At 37.4% G+C, this 17,643-nt stretch overlaps 3 protein-coding genes across 4 annotated transcripts; 1 reads left to right on the forward strand and 2 right to left on the reverse strand.

The window, feature by feature from the left end:
- Positions 1–86: 86 nt before the first annotated feature.
- parp9 (poly(ADP-ribose) polymerase family member 9) lies at positions 87–5,988 on the forward strand. Of its 2 annotated transcripts, none has more exons than XM_074694575.1 (8): positions 87–226; positions 1,618–2,516; positions 2,840–3,082; positions 3,234–3,449; positions 3,837–3,897; positions 4,143–4,615; positions 4,819–4,978; positions 5,244–5,988. In XM_074694575.1, exons 2-8 carry the CDS (start codon positions 1,623–1,625, stop codon positions 5,516–5,518), a joined length of 2,322 nt encoding a protein of 773 aa, XP_074550676.1. In that variant the 5' UTR covers positions 87–226; positions 1,618–1,622; the 3' UTR covers positions 5,519–5,988. The 2 variants fall into 2 exon arrangements, with proteins under 2 accessions (XP_074550676.1, XP_074550677.1); XM_074694576.1 differs by having other exon boundaries at positions 3,837–3,894.
- A 711-nt stretch (positions 5,989–6,699) lies between these two features.
- On the reverse strand, positions 6,700–11,046 carry faima (Fas apoptotic inhibitory molecule a). Its single transcript, XM_074695070.1, has 5 exons — positions 10,908–11,046; positions 9,638–9,764; positions 9,316–9,544; positions 7,719–7,768; positions 6,700–7,385 (listed from the first exon to the last, which is right to left on the reverse strand). The coding sequence occupies exons 2-5, from the start codon at positions 9,749–9,751 to the stop codon at positions 7,236–7,238; spliced, it is 543 nt and encodes a 180-aa protein (XP_074551171.1). The 5' UTR covers positions 9,752–9,764; positions 10,908–11,046; the 3' UTR covers positions 6,700–7,235.
- A 2,362-nt stretch (positions 11,047–13,408) lies between these two features.
- cxcr2 (chemokine (C-X-C motif) receptor 2) lies at positions 13,409–15,665 on the reverse strand. The gene is made up of 2 exons (XM_074695436.1): positions 15,559–15,665; positions 13,409–14,479 (listed from the first exon to the last, which is right to left on the reverse strand). The coding sequence occupies exons 1-2, from the start codon at positions 15,586–15,588 to the stop codon at positions 13,409–13,411; spliced, it is 1,101 nt and encodes a 366-aa protein (XP_074551537.1). The 5' UTR covers positions 15,589–15,665.
- Positions 15,666–17,643: the final 1,978 nt, after the last annotated feature.

Consider the following 17,643-nt stretch of genomic DNA (forward strand, 5'->3'; position numbering starts at 1 on the left):
AATGAGACGATTCCTCATCAGCGTTGTTACTGCGTACAGCTAAGCTAAAAAAACAGAGGTGGACAGGGAAGGGAAGGACTGAGGTTGTTTTTAAAGCTACGTAAAAGCATCTTGTTTTAAAACTTGGCTTGCATTCAAAGGGGCAGTGTCAGATCCGCACCGATCCGCACCCTATTTGGCTGAATATTACTTTCGTTTTCTTCTCGGGACTTTCCAGAGGGAGTAGGTGAGTACCTCGACAACTCTTCAAATTTGTTGTGTTTTTTAATTCAAACTGTCATGAATTAAATGTGAGCGTCGATATTCGGACTTCCATATTGACGTTTCGTCGCGTAATTCAACAAAAAGCATTTGTGTCAGCTGGTGAACAAAAGTACGCTTAAAAATGGCGGTGTATGCCTTATAAGTGACACAATGAACGACTTTGGAAAGCTATATAGTATAGCGAATATTTAGTTGGTAGTGGGATTAACTGTATTGTTTTATTAAATCAAAGTAACTGAGTACGTATGGCGTACAGGTGTGCATAGTGTGCTGGACCATGTATTAACTTAAAACTTGGAACAGGAAATGCAGACATTGACAAGTATCAACTGCTAGAACACACCAGAAAGCAAAGAAAGGCCATTTATTGATAATCAGAAGTGAAAGAAGCACTCAGTTATTATGCTGTATGAAACTGTAAACTTGAACTTAAAACTTCTTACAGCATGTTGTGTCAGAATTGGACTTAGTAGATGGTCCCTGCACTGTCATGGCTCAGTGCCCAAGTTAAGGACCTGATAGATTGTAATGAGAAAAATGAAAGAAAATGTGGTAAGTTTAACCCTTCTTCTTAAGAGTCTTGAAGAAAAAAAAATATATATATTGTTTAAGGGATTTTTTATTAAGAAAATATAGATTTGATATGTTGAAAAAGATAAGTGTCTGAAGCCATGATGCCACTTTTGATTTAATAAAGTGTAATGAGGTTTTCAACCAAAACTAAGACAAAATCACTCGATGGTATTCGAGTTTCTTACTGATAGGTGTCCATTAGCAAAGTTTTGGAAATAAGAGATGTGACATGGTCGATGAAGGAACAACCTTGCAGTCTCTATCTCCCTCTGCTGGTGAGAAATGATAACAACACCTTCCCTTACTTCTGACTTGTCACTTCCAGTTCCCTGTAGGACACATGGTGAATTATAGATAGAGGTACGCATACTGAAATGGCTCCAGTGTGAAGTCATTTCAGTGTGCAGTGGTCAGTGTATTATTTTTCATTTGTGTTTCTGTAACCTAACAACACCTGAGTTTGTAAGGTTGTTTTGAAATTGCTGCCATATGTACTTTTTGACATTTCTGCCCCTCCAGCCTCTCTCAAACATGTTTGTCATTCTAAAAGCTAGGCTGTAACCATTTGCATTCTGCCATCACAAACACACCAGGTCCTGTATTCTTTTTGGTGTGATTTGCAAACACTGAATATGGAGCAAGAATTTGTCGATGGAAAACACATTTTCATCTAATTTTCTTAAGAAAATCATAACATTTTGTGATGTGATGATTTGGGAATATAAAGCATTAAATGAAGCTTTTTTTTTCAAGGAAACTGTTTCATATCTCTGTGTTTAGGAACCATGCCCAGTGATCCAGTCATCACCCTTCATGGGCACTCAGTTGACATTGTGAGGCGGTCCAGAGAAGCTCTGTCTGATGTCCTCCAAAGCAAGTTTGGTTGTGAGGCCTTCATTGAGGGTGTGGATTCTCAGCGTGATTTAGGCATTGCCCAGCAAGGAAGGCCAACAGTTGAAGACAAGCCGAGGTTTGTTGATAAGCTGCAGTGCGGTGTTCAGGTGTCTGTGTGGAAGGGTGATCTCACCATTTTCACGAGGGCAGTTGCTGTCGTTAATGCTGCTAATACCCATCTTCAACACCATGGCGGCCTTGCACGTGCTCTGTCTAAAGCTGGTGGTCCAGATGTCCGGAGAGAGAGTGATGACTACATCAGCAAACATGGTCCCTTGAAAACTGGAGATGCAATTGTCACAGGTCCCGGTAGGCTACAGTGCCGCCACATCATACATGCTGTTGGCCCAGATTTATCACCAGGTCCCTCTGTGAATGAAGTTTCCAAGGCTAAACCACTGTTGGAGGAAGCAATTAGAAGCATCCTTGACAATGTAAGAAAGCACAATCTGCAGTCTGTTGCCATTCCTGCTATAAGCTCTGGATTGTTCCACTACCCTCTGGCAGAGTGTGCAAACACCATAGTATCTACAGTGAAAGACTACTATGGCATCTACAACCCTCACAAACATTATCCCAAAGAAATCTTCCTTGTAAACAACGATGAGCCTACTGTTCAGGAAATGACCAGGGCCTGCCAGCAGATATTAGGACAGCAGCATCTCATGACCTACAGCCAGGCAACAGCAAACAAGAGGAGAGATGACATGAAAACCTCAGCTCATTCTCTCCAGTTTGGAACTGTTCATCTGAAGCTGAAGAAGGGAAAAATTGAAGAACAGAAGGTAAGGATTTTCTCTATTCATCTTGTGTTTATTGATAAAATCATTTCTCACTGTAATGTACTGTACTCAATGTACTGTATCTTTAATGCCATTATTCAAAAAAAAGTTGCTCTTCATCAACACAAGATTTGGTCTCAAAGAGTATTTTGTGAAATTTTATCTTGAAAAAGGATAGTTGCTTTATTTTTACCATATTCTTCATATATTTTTTTTTCAATTTGAAATTTGGAGGGATTGGCACAAGCCTCGTCAGTTTTTATCAAAATGCAGTTTTCATTCAGTGTTTTTCACATTTAATGCATCAACCCTGTGTTCTCTTCCAGACCGATGTCATAGTGAATACTACATCAGAAAGCCTGGACTTGAAAATTGGCAAAATCTCAAGCGCTTTACTGAACAAAGCTGGATATGAAATGCAAAGAGAACTTTTTAAAGCTTCTAAAGCTCCTCAAGCTTCTCAAGCTTCTCAAAGTAGACATGTCTTCATTACAAATGGCTACAGGCTGGGCTGTAAACATGTCTTTCACACGTTTTGTGCCGTGAAGGGGAGTGGTGCAGCACAAGAGGTAATGTATGTGATAGGCATTTAAGTAAAAGAATGATATGAAACTTGCTTTTATAAATATTATGAAATCGTTGCTATGTTTTTGAAACTGTTATGATCTTGCTTTAATGTTAACCTTTTTCTTTTTGTGTCCACTTATTCTCCTGTCACAGAAACTTTTTATGTCAGTGTTGGAATGCTTGCGGTTGAGCGTTATGCATGGTCACAAGTCTATCACCTTTCCTGCCATTGGAACAGGCGCCCTTGAGTTCAGTGGAAAGGAAGTTGCTGAGATCATATTACATGCAGTGTCTGACTTTGCCGCAAAGTCCCAACAGATGTTGGAAGTTTCTGTTGTCATATTCCCTTCTGACATCCACACTTTTCAGGTGATGCACACAGTGTTAGAGATGGATCATGTATGATGCCTGTTACTTGAGATGCACAATACTACCTAAAATATAAGATAATAGAACAGAACTTTATTTGTCATTGTAACAAGTACAACAAAATTGCATAATACCTATTGATGTGATAATGATAATAGCAATAATAATTACAATATTTTGCATATTTGCAAAATAATGTTTGAAGTATTAAAAAAACAAAAATAATAGCAGTAATAAAAGCAGTAAAGATGAATGATGAAGAAATGAATAGTTGAACAAGTTTAGTCGCTAACTCTCCATAACTTTGTAACTTAGAAGATGCTTCTCGTACTCTGTGTATTGTCTCATGCATGAGAAATTAATGTTTGTCAAAATCTCTCATTCCAGGCTTTTGAAGAACAAATGAAATTTTACAAGGAAAGATCATCTGGCCCCAGCTTTGAACGTGGTAGCACAGTTTTTCAGATGTCACTCATTACGTGTGCAGAGCATTATCATAACCATTGTTAATTTTGTTTATGGGGGACAATGCACATTAAATGCACACAGTTTAATTTGCATTTGTAGTCTATTGAACTTTAAGTTAATCAGTGTATCAAATCAAAATCACAGAAACAGCCTAAATTCATGTTTAACTCATGTTGTGGAGTGACTGCAGAACTAACAGAGAACTTCACTTTATCTCCCCACCAGCATTCAACAGCACAGATAACTTTAGAGCTGCAAAGGCCTCATCCCCTCAGATAACCCTGAACGGCCCCTCTGAAGTAGCAACTCATGAGGCTAGTCAATGGCTCCAGAACCTTCTCTTTAACTCTGCTGGAACTGCCATCATCTGCAACAACTTTACCCTGCACTTTGGAGAACAAGAATATCAGCAGCTGTCCCGCCTGACCCAAAACAATGTCCACGTTGAGGAATTTTTTGACAAAGGCCGTGGCGGCATAATGGTAAAAGGCCAATTAGATGAAGAGGTCGCAGTTGCTGCGCTGCAGGTGGAGGCCATTCTCTGCAAAATACAGAAGGAGTTTGTGAGAGTCGAAGAGCAGGAAATATGTCGAATACTGACAAAGAATGTTTCTTTTGGGAGAAAGATTCCCCCGTCACCTCAAGAGTCAAAAGACAGACTGTCTCTCTTCCAGAAAAGTTGGAAAAGGATTGTTAAGGTAATGTGAGTGTTGAAGTAATTTAAATATTGGTGAAAACTACAAGGATATGATTTGAGGTTGATGTCAGAGATTTTTTTTATGTTTTGATAGATGCACATCTTTACTTATGTTGAACTACATTGGAATTTCAAATGTTGTGTCAGTCACATTCAAGTGTCAAACAGCATGTTCATTAGTACCTCAAAATGTTTTATACCTAGGTGGAAAAAGTGGAGAACCCAGGACTGGAGGAAGTCTTTGAATTCAAGAAAACTCAGCTGAAGTGCTCCCCCCCTCGCAGGATGTTTCAGTGCATACCAGCCCAGTTCATTGAGATGGTGTGCCACATTGGATTCCACGCAGAGTTTGCTCCATCTCAAGGTATGAAAATACTTTTTTAGACGCTTTTTGATGATGCTGACTGGTTCAGGTACCTGTCAGTGGTGAGTGCAGACAAAGTCAAAAGTTCCAGAAAAGATATAAAAGAGTCAGTCTGATCGACGAAATTCCGATCATGAAGGTGAGACACTTTTAAGATGCAGAGAGCACAGATAGCCAAGAACACAAAACTGCAAATTAGAAAGCAATAAAAATCATTAAGGGTAATGCATTTCTTTCCCCTTGTCTTCTTTTGCTCTGTTCACAGACCCAGAATTCGGAGAGGGCATCTATTTTGCAGGCACAATAGAAGAGGCCATGAAAGTGTGGGGGAGGTCAAACGAGAAGTTTGTGTACTTTGTTGAGGCTGAGGTGCTGACAGGAAAGTCCATTCCAGGGAAACCAGGTCTCATTCTGCCTCCTGCTGTGGGAACTGATCCTGAGACACTGTGCGACAGTGTTCATGGAGGAAGCGACATCTCTGTCATATTCAGTGGATATCAAGCTCTGCCCAGGTACATCATTACCTGTGAGATGTTCTAAAAAATGAAACTGCTGGTTTATTGTCGTCTATGTAAAACACATGAAAAAGTGTCCCAGCCATGAGACAAGTCAGTTTAGTTCATACATGAAAAGCTTTAAGCTTCATCTTTAAAAAGAATGTATCATAATCAAACAATATTGCAGAAAAATGAAAGATCTTTTTTTTTCTTGATGATCATCATTATCTAACCATTTTGAGAAAGATGTCAATACTTCGTGGTTCTTATTTCTGTTCGTTGAGTTGTGGTTTTTTTTGTATTAACAGCTATGCAAAGTTGCTAAATCACAACTTGTTTATTAATCAACATTAGTTTGACGTTAGTTTACGGATAAGACTAACAGGTGAAAGGTTTGATCATTAAGAGGTGGAAAGAGTGCAGGGGCGCACTAATACTTCATTGTAATTGAATATTAAGTTGTATTCAAAAAGTTGTCTCATGCTGAAAGACATGAAATAAATAATTTGTTGAACCTGCTTTTAACCTTTCTTTTTTTAGAAGATATTTTTAATACCTGGTTTAAAATCCCAAGTGGCAGTCTCACGTTGAATATTTTAACTTTGCATAACACCCCCATCAGTGTTTTGTGACCCACACTGATTTAAGTCACTAAAAAGTCCTTTCTACAGTCTTTATAATAGAAAAGTTCTTAGACATTACAACATCAAGCACAAAAGGTTTCAAAGAAAAACAAGAACAAAAGACTGGAAATCTTTGGTGAATAGTAAATAACTTTAATCTGATACAGTGGTTTTATAAAAATGTCTAAGTTAAATTCTGTTTTAACAATAACTACATCTGTCTGCCAAAAGAGACCCTCAAAACCTGACAGTACAACAAAGTTTCAAACACATTTACAAAGTCTGTTTGGGTATCAGCCTGTGAATGGGTGCAGGTTTCTACATGATTATTACTTTAGCTTATGTCACATTATGATTGTCAGAGTAATTATTACTGCCTTTAATTAGTCCAATGCCCCTTAGGATATCTGAAACACATGTACAGCAGTCTGCTAAGAGCTAATAGCATTATTCTGGAATATGAATACGTGAACAAACATACAAACAGGATTTAACACATCAACAAAACACGTAACAATTATTACTCCTCAGCATATATTGTTCTTCAGAATGCAATCCTACTTTGTTGTGTTTGATAACACAAGAATGGGTGTAAGGGGAACAGGTAGAGTCTGAGGACTACAGGATCAGGTGTTTATAAAACTGATTTCAACAATAAGATGACAGGTACAGTACATCTTGAACCATTGGTCATGTTAGTGATCAGATCAAACAGCTCTAGGCCTAGTCAGAGAAAGTTAGAGAAATATGGCACATCAGGCCCCTAATGGTCAGAATTGAAATGGTGAGAAATAAATGAAACAGACTGTCAATAGATTCAGATTGTTTGTGCGATGTCTTTTAAGACAGTGAATCACATGTATGTCTGCATCTTCCAGCCATGACTGCAAGTGTTTTCAAGTTTTTCTTTATTTTTTTACCTCAACAGTACAAATATATGGGTGACAGTCATCCAATCCAGGAGCATATCTTAGCTCATCCACGACCCTGACTGCTTCAAATGATAAAGTTCTGCTTTAATCCCTCCCTCTGTTTCACAGACACTTAGAGTTACAAATTACAATCTGAACTCTGCTTTCATACAAACGAAGACACACATAAACACAGACATACACACACATACACAAACAAACACAGTCACTCTGTGCACTCTGCTATCTCTGTGCCGTCCACCAGCAGTGTGTGAATGATCCCGTCTCGTCTCTTCCCGCTGCTCACAGCCTTCACACAGCAGTTGTGGTCTCCGAGTGTGAAATGTGTTTCTGTACCATCTTCTACAAACTCTCCCTGAAGATACAAGAGTTGATGAAAACATTAATAAGTCAGTGCCATGCTGCTAGCTGTGAAGTAACTCGACGTCCATGCAAAGGCTCATGGGACTTTTGGTGTTGATAACACAACAGCAATTACTCTGTTTGATTGTTACAGAACATAAAGCCTAAATTTGACAAGTTTGCTGATGATGGTGCAGTTGCATAGAGACCTCTAAACACTGCATGACAAAATTTTGATCCTGTAGCACATGCTACAAAAGCTGTTTGCTAAGGGAAGATATCTGACTCTGACCAGCTCACTTAAAAATTGCAAAATAATATGTTAAGAATTTTTTGTTATACTTACTGCAGTTTCAATGTTTTGTCCATTGCACCAGACATCCATGGTGTCTTTCTCTGATAGGAAGAAAGCAGACACAGAATAAATGAACTGTAAGGTCACATAAGTATTCACAGTTAACATTTCCTAATCACCTGTTCAAGTCTGTTTTTTTTCTCACTGCTGTTATTTATGTCTTTATTGAATGTTTGAGGTACTCTGATCATTTTCAGCACAAAAACACGAACAATGTCCTGCCTGACTGGTGTGTGACTAGTAACTGAAATCATTTGGAGGCTCAGCTTGATAATCACAAAATCGGAGAAAAGAAAATATCTCAAAATCCTGATTTGAATAAGCTGAGTTGTTGTATTCAAGCTTGTTTAAGTTTGGTAAAAATGACAAATGTAGTTGTCAGGTGTTGTGGCAGGAACAGAAGACAACCAAGTCTGTTGAGGTGGGAATAACAAATTAGTCTTAAGAGAGATGTTTTTTAACCTCAAAGGTGAAGACACTAAAGTTAAATTAAATTAATGGCACATTTTAAATGTACAACAAAAATCAATGAATTTATTAAGCTCATGAAAGATGGGAGATTCTGAAGAAGGCTCATTTTGATTAAAATTGCACTATAATAAACAATAATAATAATAAAATAAACACAGTCAGTGTGATATTTAGTCACCATTATCTTATTAAAAATCAGTTAATACATCTCAAAAGGACAAAAAAATACTAAAGATTGTCATGAGTCTGAGTTCTTGTTTTTCTATTGTAAAGTAAGGACATCTGTGAACCTCTTAGTGGGTTAAACTTTTGTCTGAGTAGCCAAAAAAGCTGTACTGTTATTTTATTTTTTAAAGATTTTATTTAAAGTTGTGTAAAAATGCAGTCATTTACTAATTTCTATTATTTTTCTAAACATTTGGCTGCTTAGAATACATTTTCCATTCTTCTATCTTCAGTCTTTTTAATATACATTTTAACAATCAAATGGCTGAAAGGTACTTTGAATGTCTAACAAACTGGTAAGAATGCTTAATCTTTATTGTGCCATAGACAATGCTATAAAAAAGGTAGGTAATGTATATTTTGTAATGAAAGATAGATTTATAGCCTAGATCATGCTTAAATTGCTTTGTTTGGATAAAGAACCATGTCATCAACAACGGATGACCAGAGGATCACAGACTAGGGAGCTTAATCCATTTAAATAGCTATTTCAAGTCACACTCAGAGATCCAAGCTTGAAGAGATACAATAAAACATATCACAGATAAAAATTAGTAAATAAGTATTGTACATTTATGAGCAGTAAAGCTTATGTATTGCACATGGCTGCAGGTAGTGTGCCACCTGATCAAGTGTAAGCAGTTGATTACCAGAAGGATTAACTTGCAGAGATAATAGAGGTGGCTGAAGATGGCGCGGTGCTTAAAGCGGTTAAGGGCTTAGTGTCAGCATAATAGTTGTAGGTGATTCTGAAGGGGCAGATATCCCTCAAACAAAAGTATCAGGTTGTGACTGCTGTGAATACATTATTTGGCTCAGCTGTATGATATGACAGCTATCAAAGTAAATGACTCAGTGATGTACAAGATCACAAAAGGATATCAAGGCTCACCCAGGACCACCCTGCAGTCAATGCCATCCAAGTTGAGCACCCAGGTGCTAGTGACCTTTGACCTGTTCTCCATGTACTTCTTCAAGCTTTTCCCGTTTATCTCCAGGGTGTACTCGTATGCAAATCCACTGACGGCATCAATGTTGATAGTTGCTTTGGTGTCTGATTTTCCCACATTAAAAGTTTCTTTCCCGACGAGTTTAAACATCCAGTCACGTCTCAGAACCTCCTGTAGCAGATCAAATAACACATAAACGTATGTCAAAGTGGGACTGTAATTCATAGCCTTTCTGTGCTGAACGACATTTATTGTGCTGTATACCTTTCCATCCACGAGGATGACCCTCTTCCCGGTGGTCGTGCCATGTTCAAACTCTATCCTGTGGACTCCATCACTGAGGGCAACCTCCCATACTCCAGCAAGATCATTCGACATATTCTTAGATTTCCTAAGACCCAGCAGGAGGGAAAACAATGAAACTATTCGTTCACACGTCGATGCAAACTCAGAAGTTAACAATTAAACATCTCCAGCAAACAAACCGGCGAGCATAAATTAGTTACTAAGAAATAATTTAACAAGCCACTTCATCGTTTGCCAATGAGAAAGCATGTTTCTCTTCTAAGGACAAAATTTAAGTTCGAATTCAACTTGCACATCTAAAAAACCTGGTAACAACAACGTTGCTAAAGATAACATGTAAAGGTGTTGTTGCTTACTGCATAACGTTTTCTGGTGTCTTTGTGGGCCTTTCAAAATAAAAGCCCCAAATGCTCGTTTTTGAACGATCTTCATAACCTATTATAAATTAAACTTAAAATGTGGTATTTATTTAATTGTCAGTATAGATTATTCAGTTTGCACTTTCGGTATTGATAAAGTGCAGTTCTAGTTTGAAAATTACATGTGTTATTAGGTTTTGTAAGTGTATAGTTAACCAAAAAAAAAAAAAACACTTTAAAAGCCAATGTATTCCATTTTACATATGAATCCATGCTGTTTGTGAAAAAAAAATTCACAATTATTAAGTTCCATTAATTTAAGTGCCAACCCTCAGGCACTATCTAAGCCAAGTGAAAAAGGTAGTTTTTTTTTTCTTTATTATAATACATAATTAGGAATTAAAAATATGTTTTGTAGTTTGCAACATTATTCATTTAAATTATAAGCACACATTCTCTGTATAGTTTGTCTTCTGTTGACTATAATTCATTTTTATTCTTTATGCTAAGTTTTAAAATTTGATCTTGTTTTTTTCTAATATATTTTGTCTCTTTTGGGAGTAGCCTTGTTCCCCGCTTACAAGAAAATATATAAACTGTTGCTTTAAAAAATGTATTAGCACTTCCCATTTTCAACATAAACAATGTTGTTTAAAAAAAAAAAAAGATAGAATACATTATAACAAAACTAAAATAATTTTCAAAGAAAAATTTCCATGACAAAATTTACATTTATTTTGAAAATACAACGGAAGTGTTTAGTCCAGTGAAAAGATACTTCTCTAACTGCTAAAGCTACACTCTTGCTCCAAGAATACAACCTTAAAATAAGCACAGGAATGTCAACATTCATCATGCATCAGTGTTACCTTACGGGTCCGGATGTAAGCGTTGCAACTCAGAGGTTTAAAATGTTAATTATTTGGTCAGTAAAAGCAGTTTTTGTTCATGCAGTTAGCTTTGGTACGGCTACAGACGAGCTGTGACTATGCTGTTTCTATGGTTACATGACATTCATCTACGTCAAGGCTTGACCACGCCCACCCCAGAAAACACTCTTGAATCGTTGGAGCTAGATATCAGTGGGAATAAAAAAGATAGTAATTATGATAAATGGAAACATTGCCATCTCAGAAATCTCTATTTTTATTCAAAGACGAATTAATTTAGATTATAGATGAGTTTAGATGGTAGATGAGTTGCACAGCTAAAAGGAGGGCACCAGTCAGGATCTCATCAATTTATAAATCATACTTAAAGCCCATGTGAGGACATGTATTGACTGAAATTAATATTGAAGGCTCAATATGACCCCTCAAAAAAAAGGAAAAAAAGAAAGAAAAAAAAAAAGAAAATACAGAGACCATGAACAACAAATTAGTATGACTATGTGAAGAGATATATCTATTTTCATTTTTCATTGAGTTTATTTTCCTGAAGTCTTGGCCGAAAAACAGGCTGTTATTACCCACATTCTAAGAGTTGCCTCAACAAAGACAGATAGGAAAAAAAGAAAAAGTAAGAACTCGTGAAAGTGAAAAAGAATTATTGCAAGCTGCAGAAACCAAAAGCAATAATTTAAAGATATAATAATAAAAACTAGGTCAAAATATTAGTTGTTTACTACATACCAAACCTCCTATTTTTATTTCCTTATTTTTAGTCAGATTACACATAGCTCAACCTTGAGGTCATCATTTCAACTCACTGAAACACACAAAAAAGACCAACCAGATAAGTACAGAACTGTGTGTCTGCTCCAATTTGTTAGACCCAGTCAGTCTGATTAGCAATCCCAGACTCTTTTTATTATTGTGTTCTTTGAATAACTGTTACTGGGTATAAAAGCAGTGATGCAACTATAGGAGCAGTAGATAAATTAAAACTTTTACACTTGTAACACATTGTTCCCCTAGAGGGGGTCATGTTTGCATGGATTAACTGGTACATAATCCAGTTAGATACATTATAAAACAAGACAGCCACACATGATCCAGAGTTTGAAATTTTATTTTTTGTCAATTAAAAACTAAATTCAAAACACATGATGTGAAAGTTTTGATTAACAAAAAAAAGATGTTAATGAACTTGTAACAAAAAATTGACATGATAATAAAAGCAAACCACCTGTTAGCAAGAAATAATAAGATTTTTTTTTTTTTTTTTTTCCTTTTTCTTTTTTTTTTCTATTCTTAAACTTTGCTTCATGGAATGATCTAAATGAGACAGAAAACAACAAGCAATAACTCAAACATATCAGTTTTTTTCTAATAGAATTCACATCACACAATGTACAAACTTCTCATCTGTGTTTTGCAATCATTGCTGCCACAAACTTTCTTATGAAGGTACATCTTCCCATTCCATAAAGCCAGAGGTATAAGCACATGCACAGGTGCCATGCCTGTGTATACTGTTTTTTTTTTTTTTTTCTTCTACATTAGTAACAAAGGAGAATGATTCATTCGTAGCAAATAAGAGGGGATGTTTGCATTAGTTAGAAAAAGTTTTATCAAGCCAACAGCTGGCTGACATCCTGCAGTGGTTATTCAAAACCACCTTGTTTTTAAAAACAGCTATCAGATTTCATAACTTCTTCCTGTGAAGATTACCTTTTTGCGTCAATTGTCTGCGTTTTCAGTCTCATGTAATGTGAGGACAAAGAAAAACTTCCTCTGATCAAAATGCAAGTTCATTGGGTTGATTATTTCATGTTTACGAAACAGTTATGATTGCCAAATGACTATGTTTCCCTCTCAAAAGAAAGACAAAACATCCTACAAAAGTTACAATGTAAATGGGGTTACATGGTTATACGTCTTTTAAAAGCACTAATGCGATTGATTCACAATACAATAGCATATTTTTATTTTTTTTTGTTTTGTTTTTTTGACAGATTAGCGACACCTAACAGAACATTAACTGCACAATAAAAACATCATTTGCCAACACTGGCAAGTTTTCCAGGGGTCTGGCAGAGGAGAAGTCAAAAGCGAGCCAGGGTGAACATTGCATCTGTTTGTGTTACACATACAGTGTCTGAGTGTTTTAAACACTGTTAGTTAGCTAAACTTAGCATAAAGTCTTGAAACAGTTGGTATAAAAATGTTCTCTGCAAGGAATTGCTAGGGAACAGAAAAGTTTAAGTCATTTTGGATTTTGGATTGACAGAACTACTCAATCTTTCAATCATCCACTTCTTTGCTCTGCTTTTGTTTCTTTTCCCACAAAATACAAATGTATTCAACCACCTCTTTGTTGGGTCTGTAGAAGCCCACTCTTAAGTACTTTGGTCTTTTAACCAATTTAAGTGAAGAGGTAAAATGCACTCTGCTTTAAGACTGCAAGTGAAAACTTCATCTTCAGTAATTTAGAAGTTGGTAGCAGAGGTGTTTCTAGATCTGACACTCCCTGCACTGTTGACTGAGCTCTTTCTGTAAGCCATCTGCAGCCTCTTGCTGATGAGGCCGTGTTTGTAAAGAGCAGAGAGCAGCTCGTTTCGGAATTTTTCTCCAATGAAGGCGTACAGCACCGGATTCACTGCACAGTGCATGAAAGCCAACACTCTGGTCACATTGAGAACGACCTCCACTCTGTAGCGAGTTTCACATGCCTTCACTTCCAGCGTTTTGCCTTTTATGAGCGTGTCAATCAGTACGGTGATGTTGTAGGGCAGCCAGCACAGAACAAATGCAAACACTACTGCCAGGATGACACGCATGGCTTTGTGCTTTTGTTGATTTCGGGTGTGGCACAGTGTCAGCATAGTCCAGCCATAGCAGAAGGCCATCACCACTAATGGCAGGAAAAATCCCACTGTATGGCGCACCACTCGAATGCCAACACGCCACTTGTCACTGCTCTCTCCTGTTAGGTTTTCATAGCAGATATACTGCTGATGTTCTGGGGAGTACAAGCTCTCCCGTTGTATCACCACAGGCAGGGAAAGCAATCCAGCCAGCAACCACACCACACTGCAAACCACCTTCACCATTATCTGATAGGAAGACATTGTGCGTGTAGCTCTCACGATGGCAAAGTGGCGGTCCACACTAATGCATGCCAACAGGAAGACACCACTATACACAGAGGCCTCCTGAAAGCCTGACAGGAGTTTGCATAAGAACGTGCCAAAGATCCAGCCAGTATGGGCATCAGTAGCCCAGGATGGGAGGGTCAGAGTGAAGAGGAGATCTGCAATCGCCAGATGCATCAAGTAGGTATCTGTGCTTGCTCTGCTTTTCTTCATGTAGCAAACCACATAGACCACGACACCATTGCCCACAAAGCTGAGGACAAACACTACAATGTAGGTGATGGTCAGGCCCAGGCTGTTAAATCCAGGCACAGTTTCATTGCAGGGGGGAGATGTGTCGTCCTCATATTCAGGGAATGTGAAGTTGAGAAGGGAACGAAAGTAATCTGCATCTAATCCTTCCTCCTACAAAGGACAAGAAACATAATTTCATGTTGCATTAGAGGAGGTACCAGGATAAGACTGAGAGTGTTGCAGAGCTTAGTTTAACCTTTACATTTTGCACTACCTTCATTTGGCACTGGGTGTTACATACACCTCTTTGAAAGAGAAGGAGTCCCACCAAAAAGTGTCATGGCCACATTCTGCCCAACCTGAGACTTTTTATTGCATGGTTTCACTGGATGATGAATTTTGATTGGCTGCATGGAGGTGAGGTGGGTGAACTACACTGACAGTGTTATCAATCCTTATGGTGTCTTTGTGGTGTTTTTGTAAATCTGGTGATTTAACACCTTGGGTAGAAATTGTCTAGTTCAGTAGTGCCTCAACATCTGAATTCCACTAGCAGCACAAGGCTCACTTCCTTTCTTAATTTTATATCAAATAGGTCATCATCTCCAGTTTAAAGGTTGGACCAAAAATCTGCACTGTTGGTAGACTAGGTAAAAAAATAAATAAATTTAAAAAAAAGGAGCATCAGAAGAAATGTCTGAGGGCATCAAGTACAGAGCTCAAACAGTACACATTTAAATATAGGTAATGTACAAAGAACAAACATTCTTACCAAATAGAATACAATCATTTTATAATGATTGATGAGCTAAAATATCTAAAGAGATAAAAAATCAAATATATTTTTTTACCCATCCCCGCAGTAAGAACAAATCAATTCTTCAGCAAAGAGCCTGATTGGGTTCAGCTAAGAGCACCTGAAAAATGCACTGATCTAGATTTAAAAGGTTGAAGTTCCTGTGTAAGGCAGGGTGATGGCAAAATGCTGCTTCATCATGTTCAGTTTGTCCTCTTAGCTAAATCATCTGATCTAAGGTTCCTATGAAGCACTTTATGACTTTTTGCTCTTAAATGCTCTGAAAATAATGCAACTGTTAAGCAAGAGCACAAATGAAATTTTGTACCTTTCTATGCACAGAGCTTATACCATTTGCTGTAGCTCAGTATGGACTTAAATACCAGTCTGAATGAAAACTCAACCCACAGGTGAAACTTTGAGATAATACAAATAAAAGATCAACATCATTTACCAGATTTTCTCTTTCTTCTCGAATGGCCATAACTTCAGTCAAAACAGTGTTTTGGAGCTTTATCCCTCTTGTCCTGATGCTCTCAAAGGTTGCAGAGAATGATGGGCTCGTGAAAGGTGTTGCTCTTACTTGATCTGGTGGAGGTACTTGTGTAATAGCCAAACATCAGTGAGGAAGTATAGGAAAACAAAGATGCTATCTATCTTGAGCAATCTGTATGAAAAAAAAGAAACTGTTGACAAGAGGTTTTTCTTTTTTTGTCTTGTGTTTCATCTTGAAAACGTCGGGCCAAGCGCGTCACTTGGGTTTGACCAGCAGATTAAAGCAGATAATATAACGTTTGACTTGTTTTTTACTTCTTCAAGTCAGCAGCTAAACTGTTGTGGTTAATGGGGGATTTTCACACCTGTTTTGAGCAAAATGTACAAATAACATGAATATTTACCTCAGGTTTGCACAGGCATGCAGTTTAAGTGTGCATCTCGTGTGCAGATGCTATAAACGTTTTGACAGTAAGCACAGGTAGAGCTCTATGCCTTGATCTCTGCAGTATATCTTTCACTAATCTGCAACCACTGAAGTTTCATGTCTCTCTTTGGTTTCACTCCCTAATAAATGCAAAAAAACAAGAACACCCTTGAACTGAACTAAAAAAAAAAACATGTATAAGTTGTACACTATACAAAGGGGCACATGATTGGGATGGGATAGTGTCAACTGGTTTCCTTGACTTCTTTAAAGATCAAGCAACATTTTTGATGAGCTACATGTAATAATATATCGTTTGAGAAGTCATTTACAGTTACATCTGTGTGTGTGTGAATGTGTTAATTTAAACTGGACTGGAAAACAGAGTTTTTGAACAAGGGAAACTTAGACTGCTGATAAATAGATAGTAGATAATAGATAGATAGATAGTTTTTTGCATTTGGTTTGATCAGTGTGTCATGACTTAAGGCCTGGAAAGAAAACTGTTTGTCATGTACTGACTGAACTGAAACTTCTGAGTTTATCAGTTTGATAACATCTATTAACCCACTGAAAACAAGTTGAAGGGGAGGTACAACAGTTCTGAGAATCACACTTATCATTTAATAAAAAATATTATGATTTTAGATGAGCCTTGAAAATGACAGCATGAACAAACAATCGCTCCTCTGGTGTGCTCAAACATATAAACAAGATTAGCACTTAGTGTGATAGTTACTATTTATCATAGTGTGAGTTCTGGCTTTTGTCCAGTAGGGGGCAGCAGGAGTCTTGATTTGTCTTTGTTAGGCACAGTAGAATAAGAAAAAAAACAGTTTATCTAAAAAAAATGTCTGAACATAAATTCTGTACAATTATTAATAATATCAAATAGGCCTCTGAATCCAAAGCTTAGTTAGGAGGAAATAGAGATTTTTTTCCCTTTTTTTGAGTTAGAGAAGCCCTCTACTATCTAAATGAAACTAAAACATTCTGATATGTGAAAAGAGTTGATGTGACTAACAACAGTCCTCTTGTTCTTGTGAAGTAAAAATAATCTGACTCTAACATCAGACTTCCAGCTAGATGAGAGTACAGGAGTGTTTCAAGTTAGACCCTCCCTCCACAGATGTAACAGAGAATGTGTCTAACATCAATGCCACAAGGCTTCCCCCATCACTTGTGAATCCCAGTGACCCCAGACCATCTTACTACCTGCTCTAAGTGCTAACTATGAATAAATGATCCCTAATATAACTCTGCCATGTCTATTTAAAGACTGTTGTCTTCCGCCACCTGTTGGACTGCAGGCGGTTAATCAGCACATTCAGCCTGAAAGACCAGCAGGGGTCAAATATCCTGTCTTGTCCCCCAGCCGTCCACTGAGCTCCCACTAAGTAGTTCAAGCAATATTTGAAACTTGACCAAGTAAGTCAATCAATGACATATTAACTGCTTTGACAAAATGTTGGAAATTTTGAGACATTTTCTTGAGCTATAACCTCTAAGTCTAAGGCTGTTTGTCCTCTTATGCTATAGAAATGAATTGCTTTAGCAAGACCTAAGCACATGACACATTGGCAGAAGAGGACAAGGCCTCCCTTCTATACTTCCATT

This window comes from Halichoeres trimaculatus, unplaced genomic scaffold (assembly GCF_033239565.1).
Source record: "Halichoeres trimaculatus isolate MK-OKI-2021-1 unplaced genomic scaffold, fHalTri1.1 fHalTri1_scaffold_19, whole genome shotgun sequence".
In the NCBI taxonomy this organism is placed as follows: Eukaryota; Metazoa; Chordata; class Actinopteri; order Labriformes; family Labridae; genus Halichoeres; species Halichoeres trimaculatus.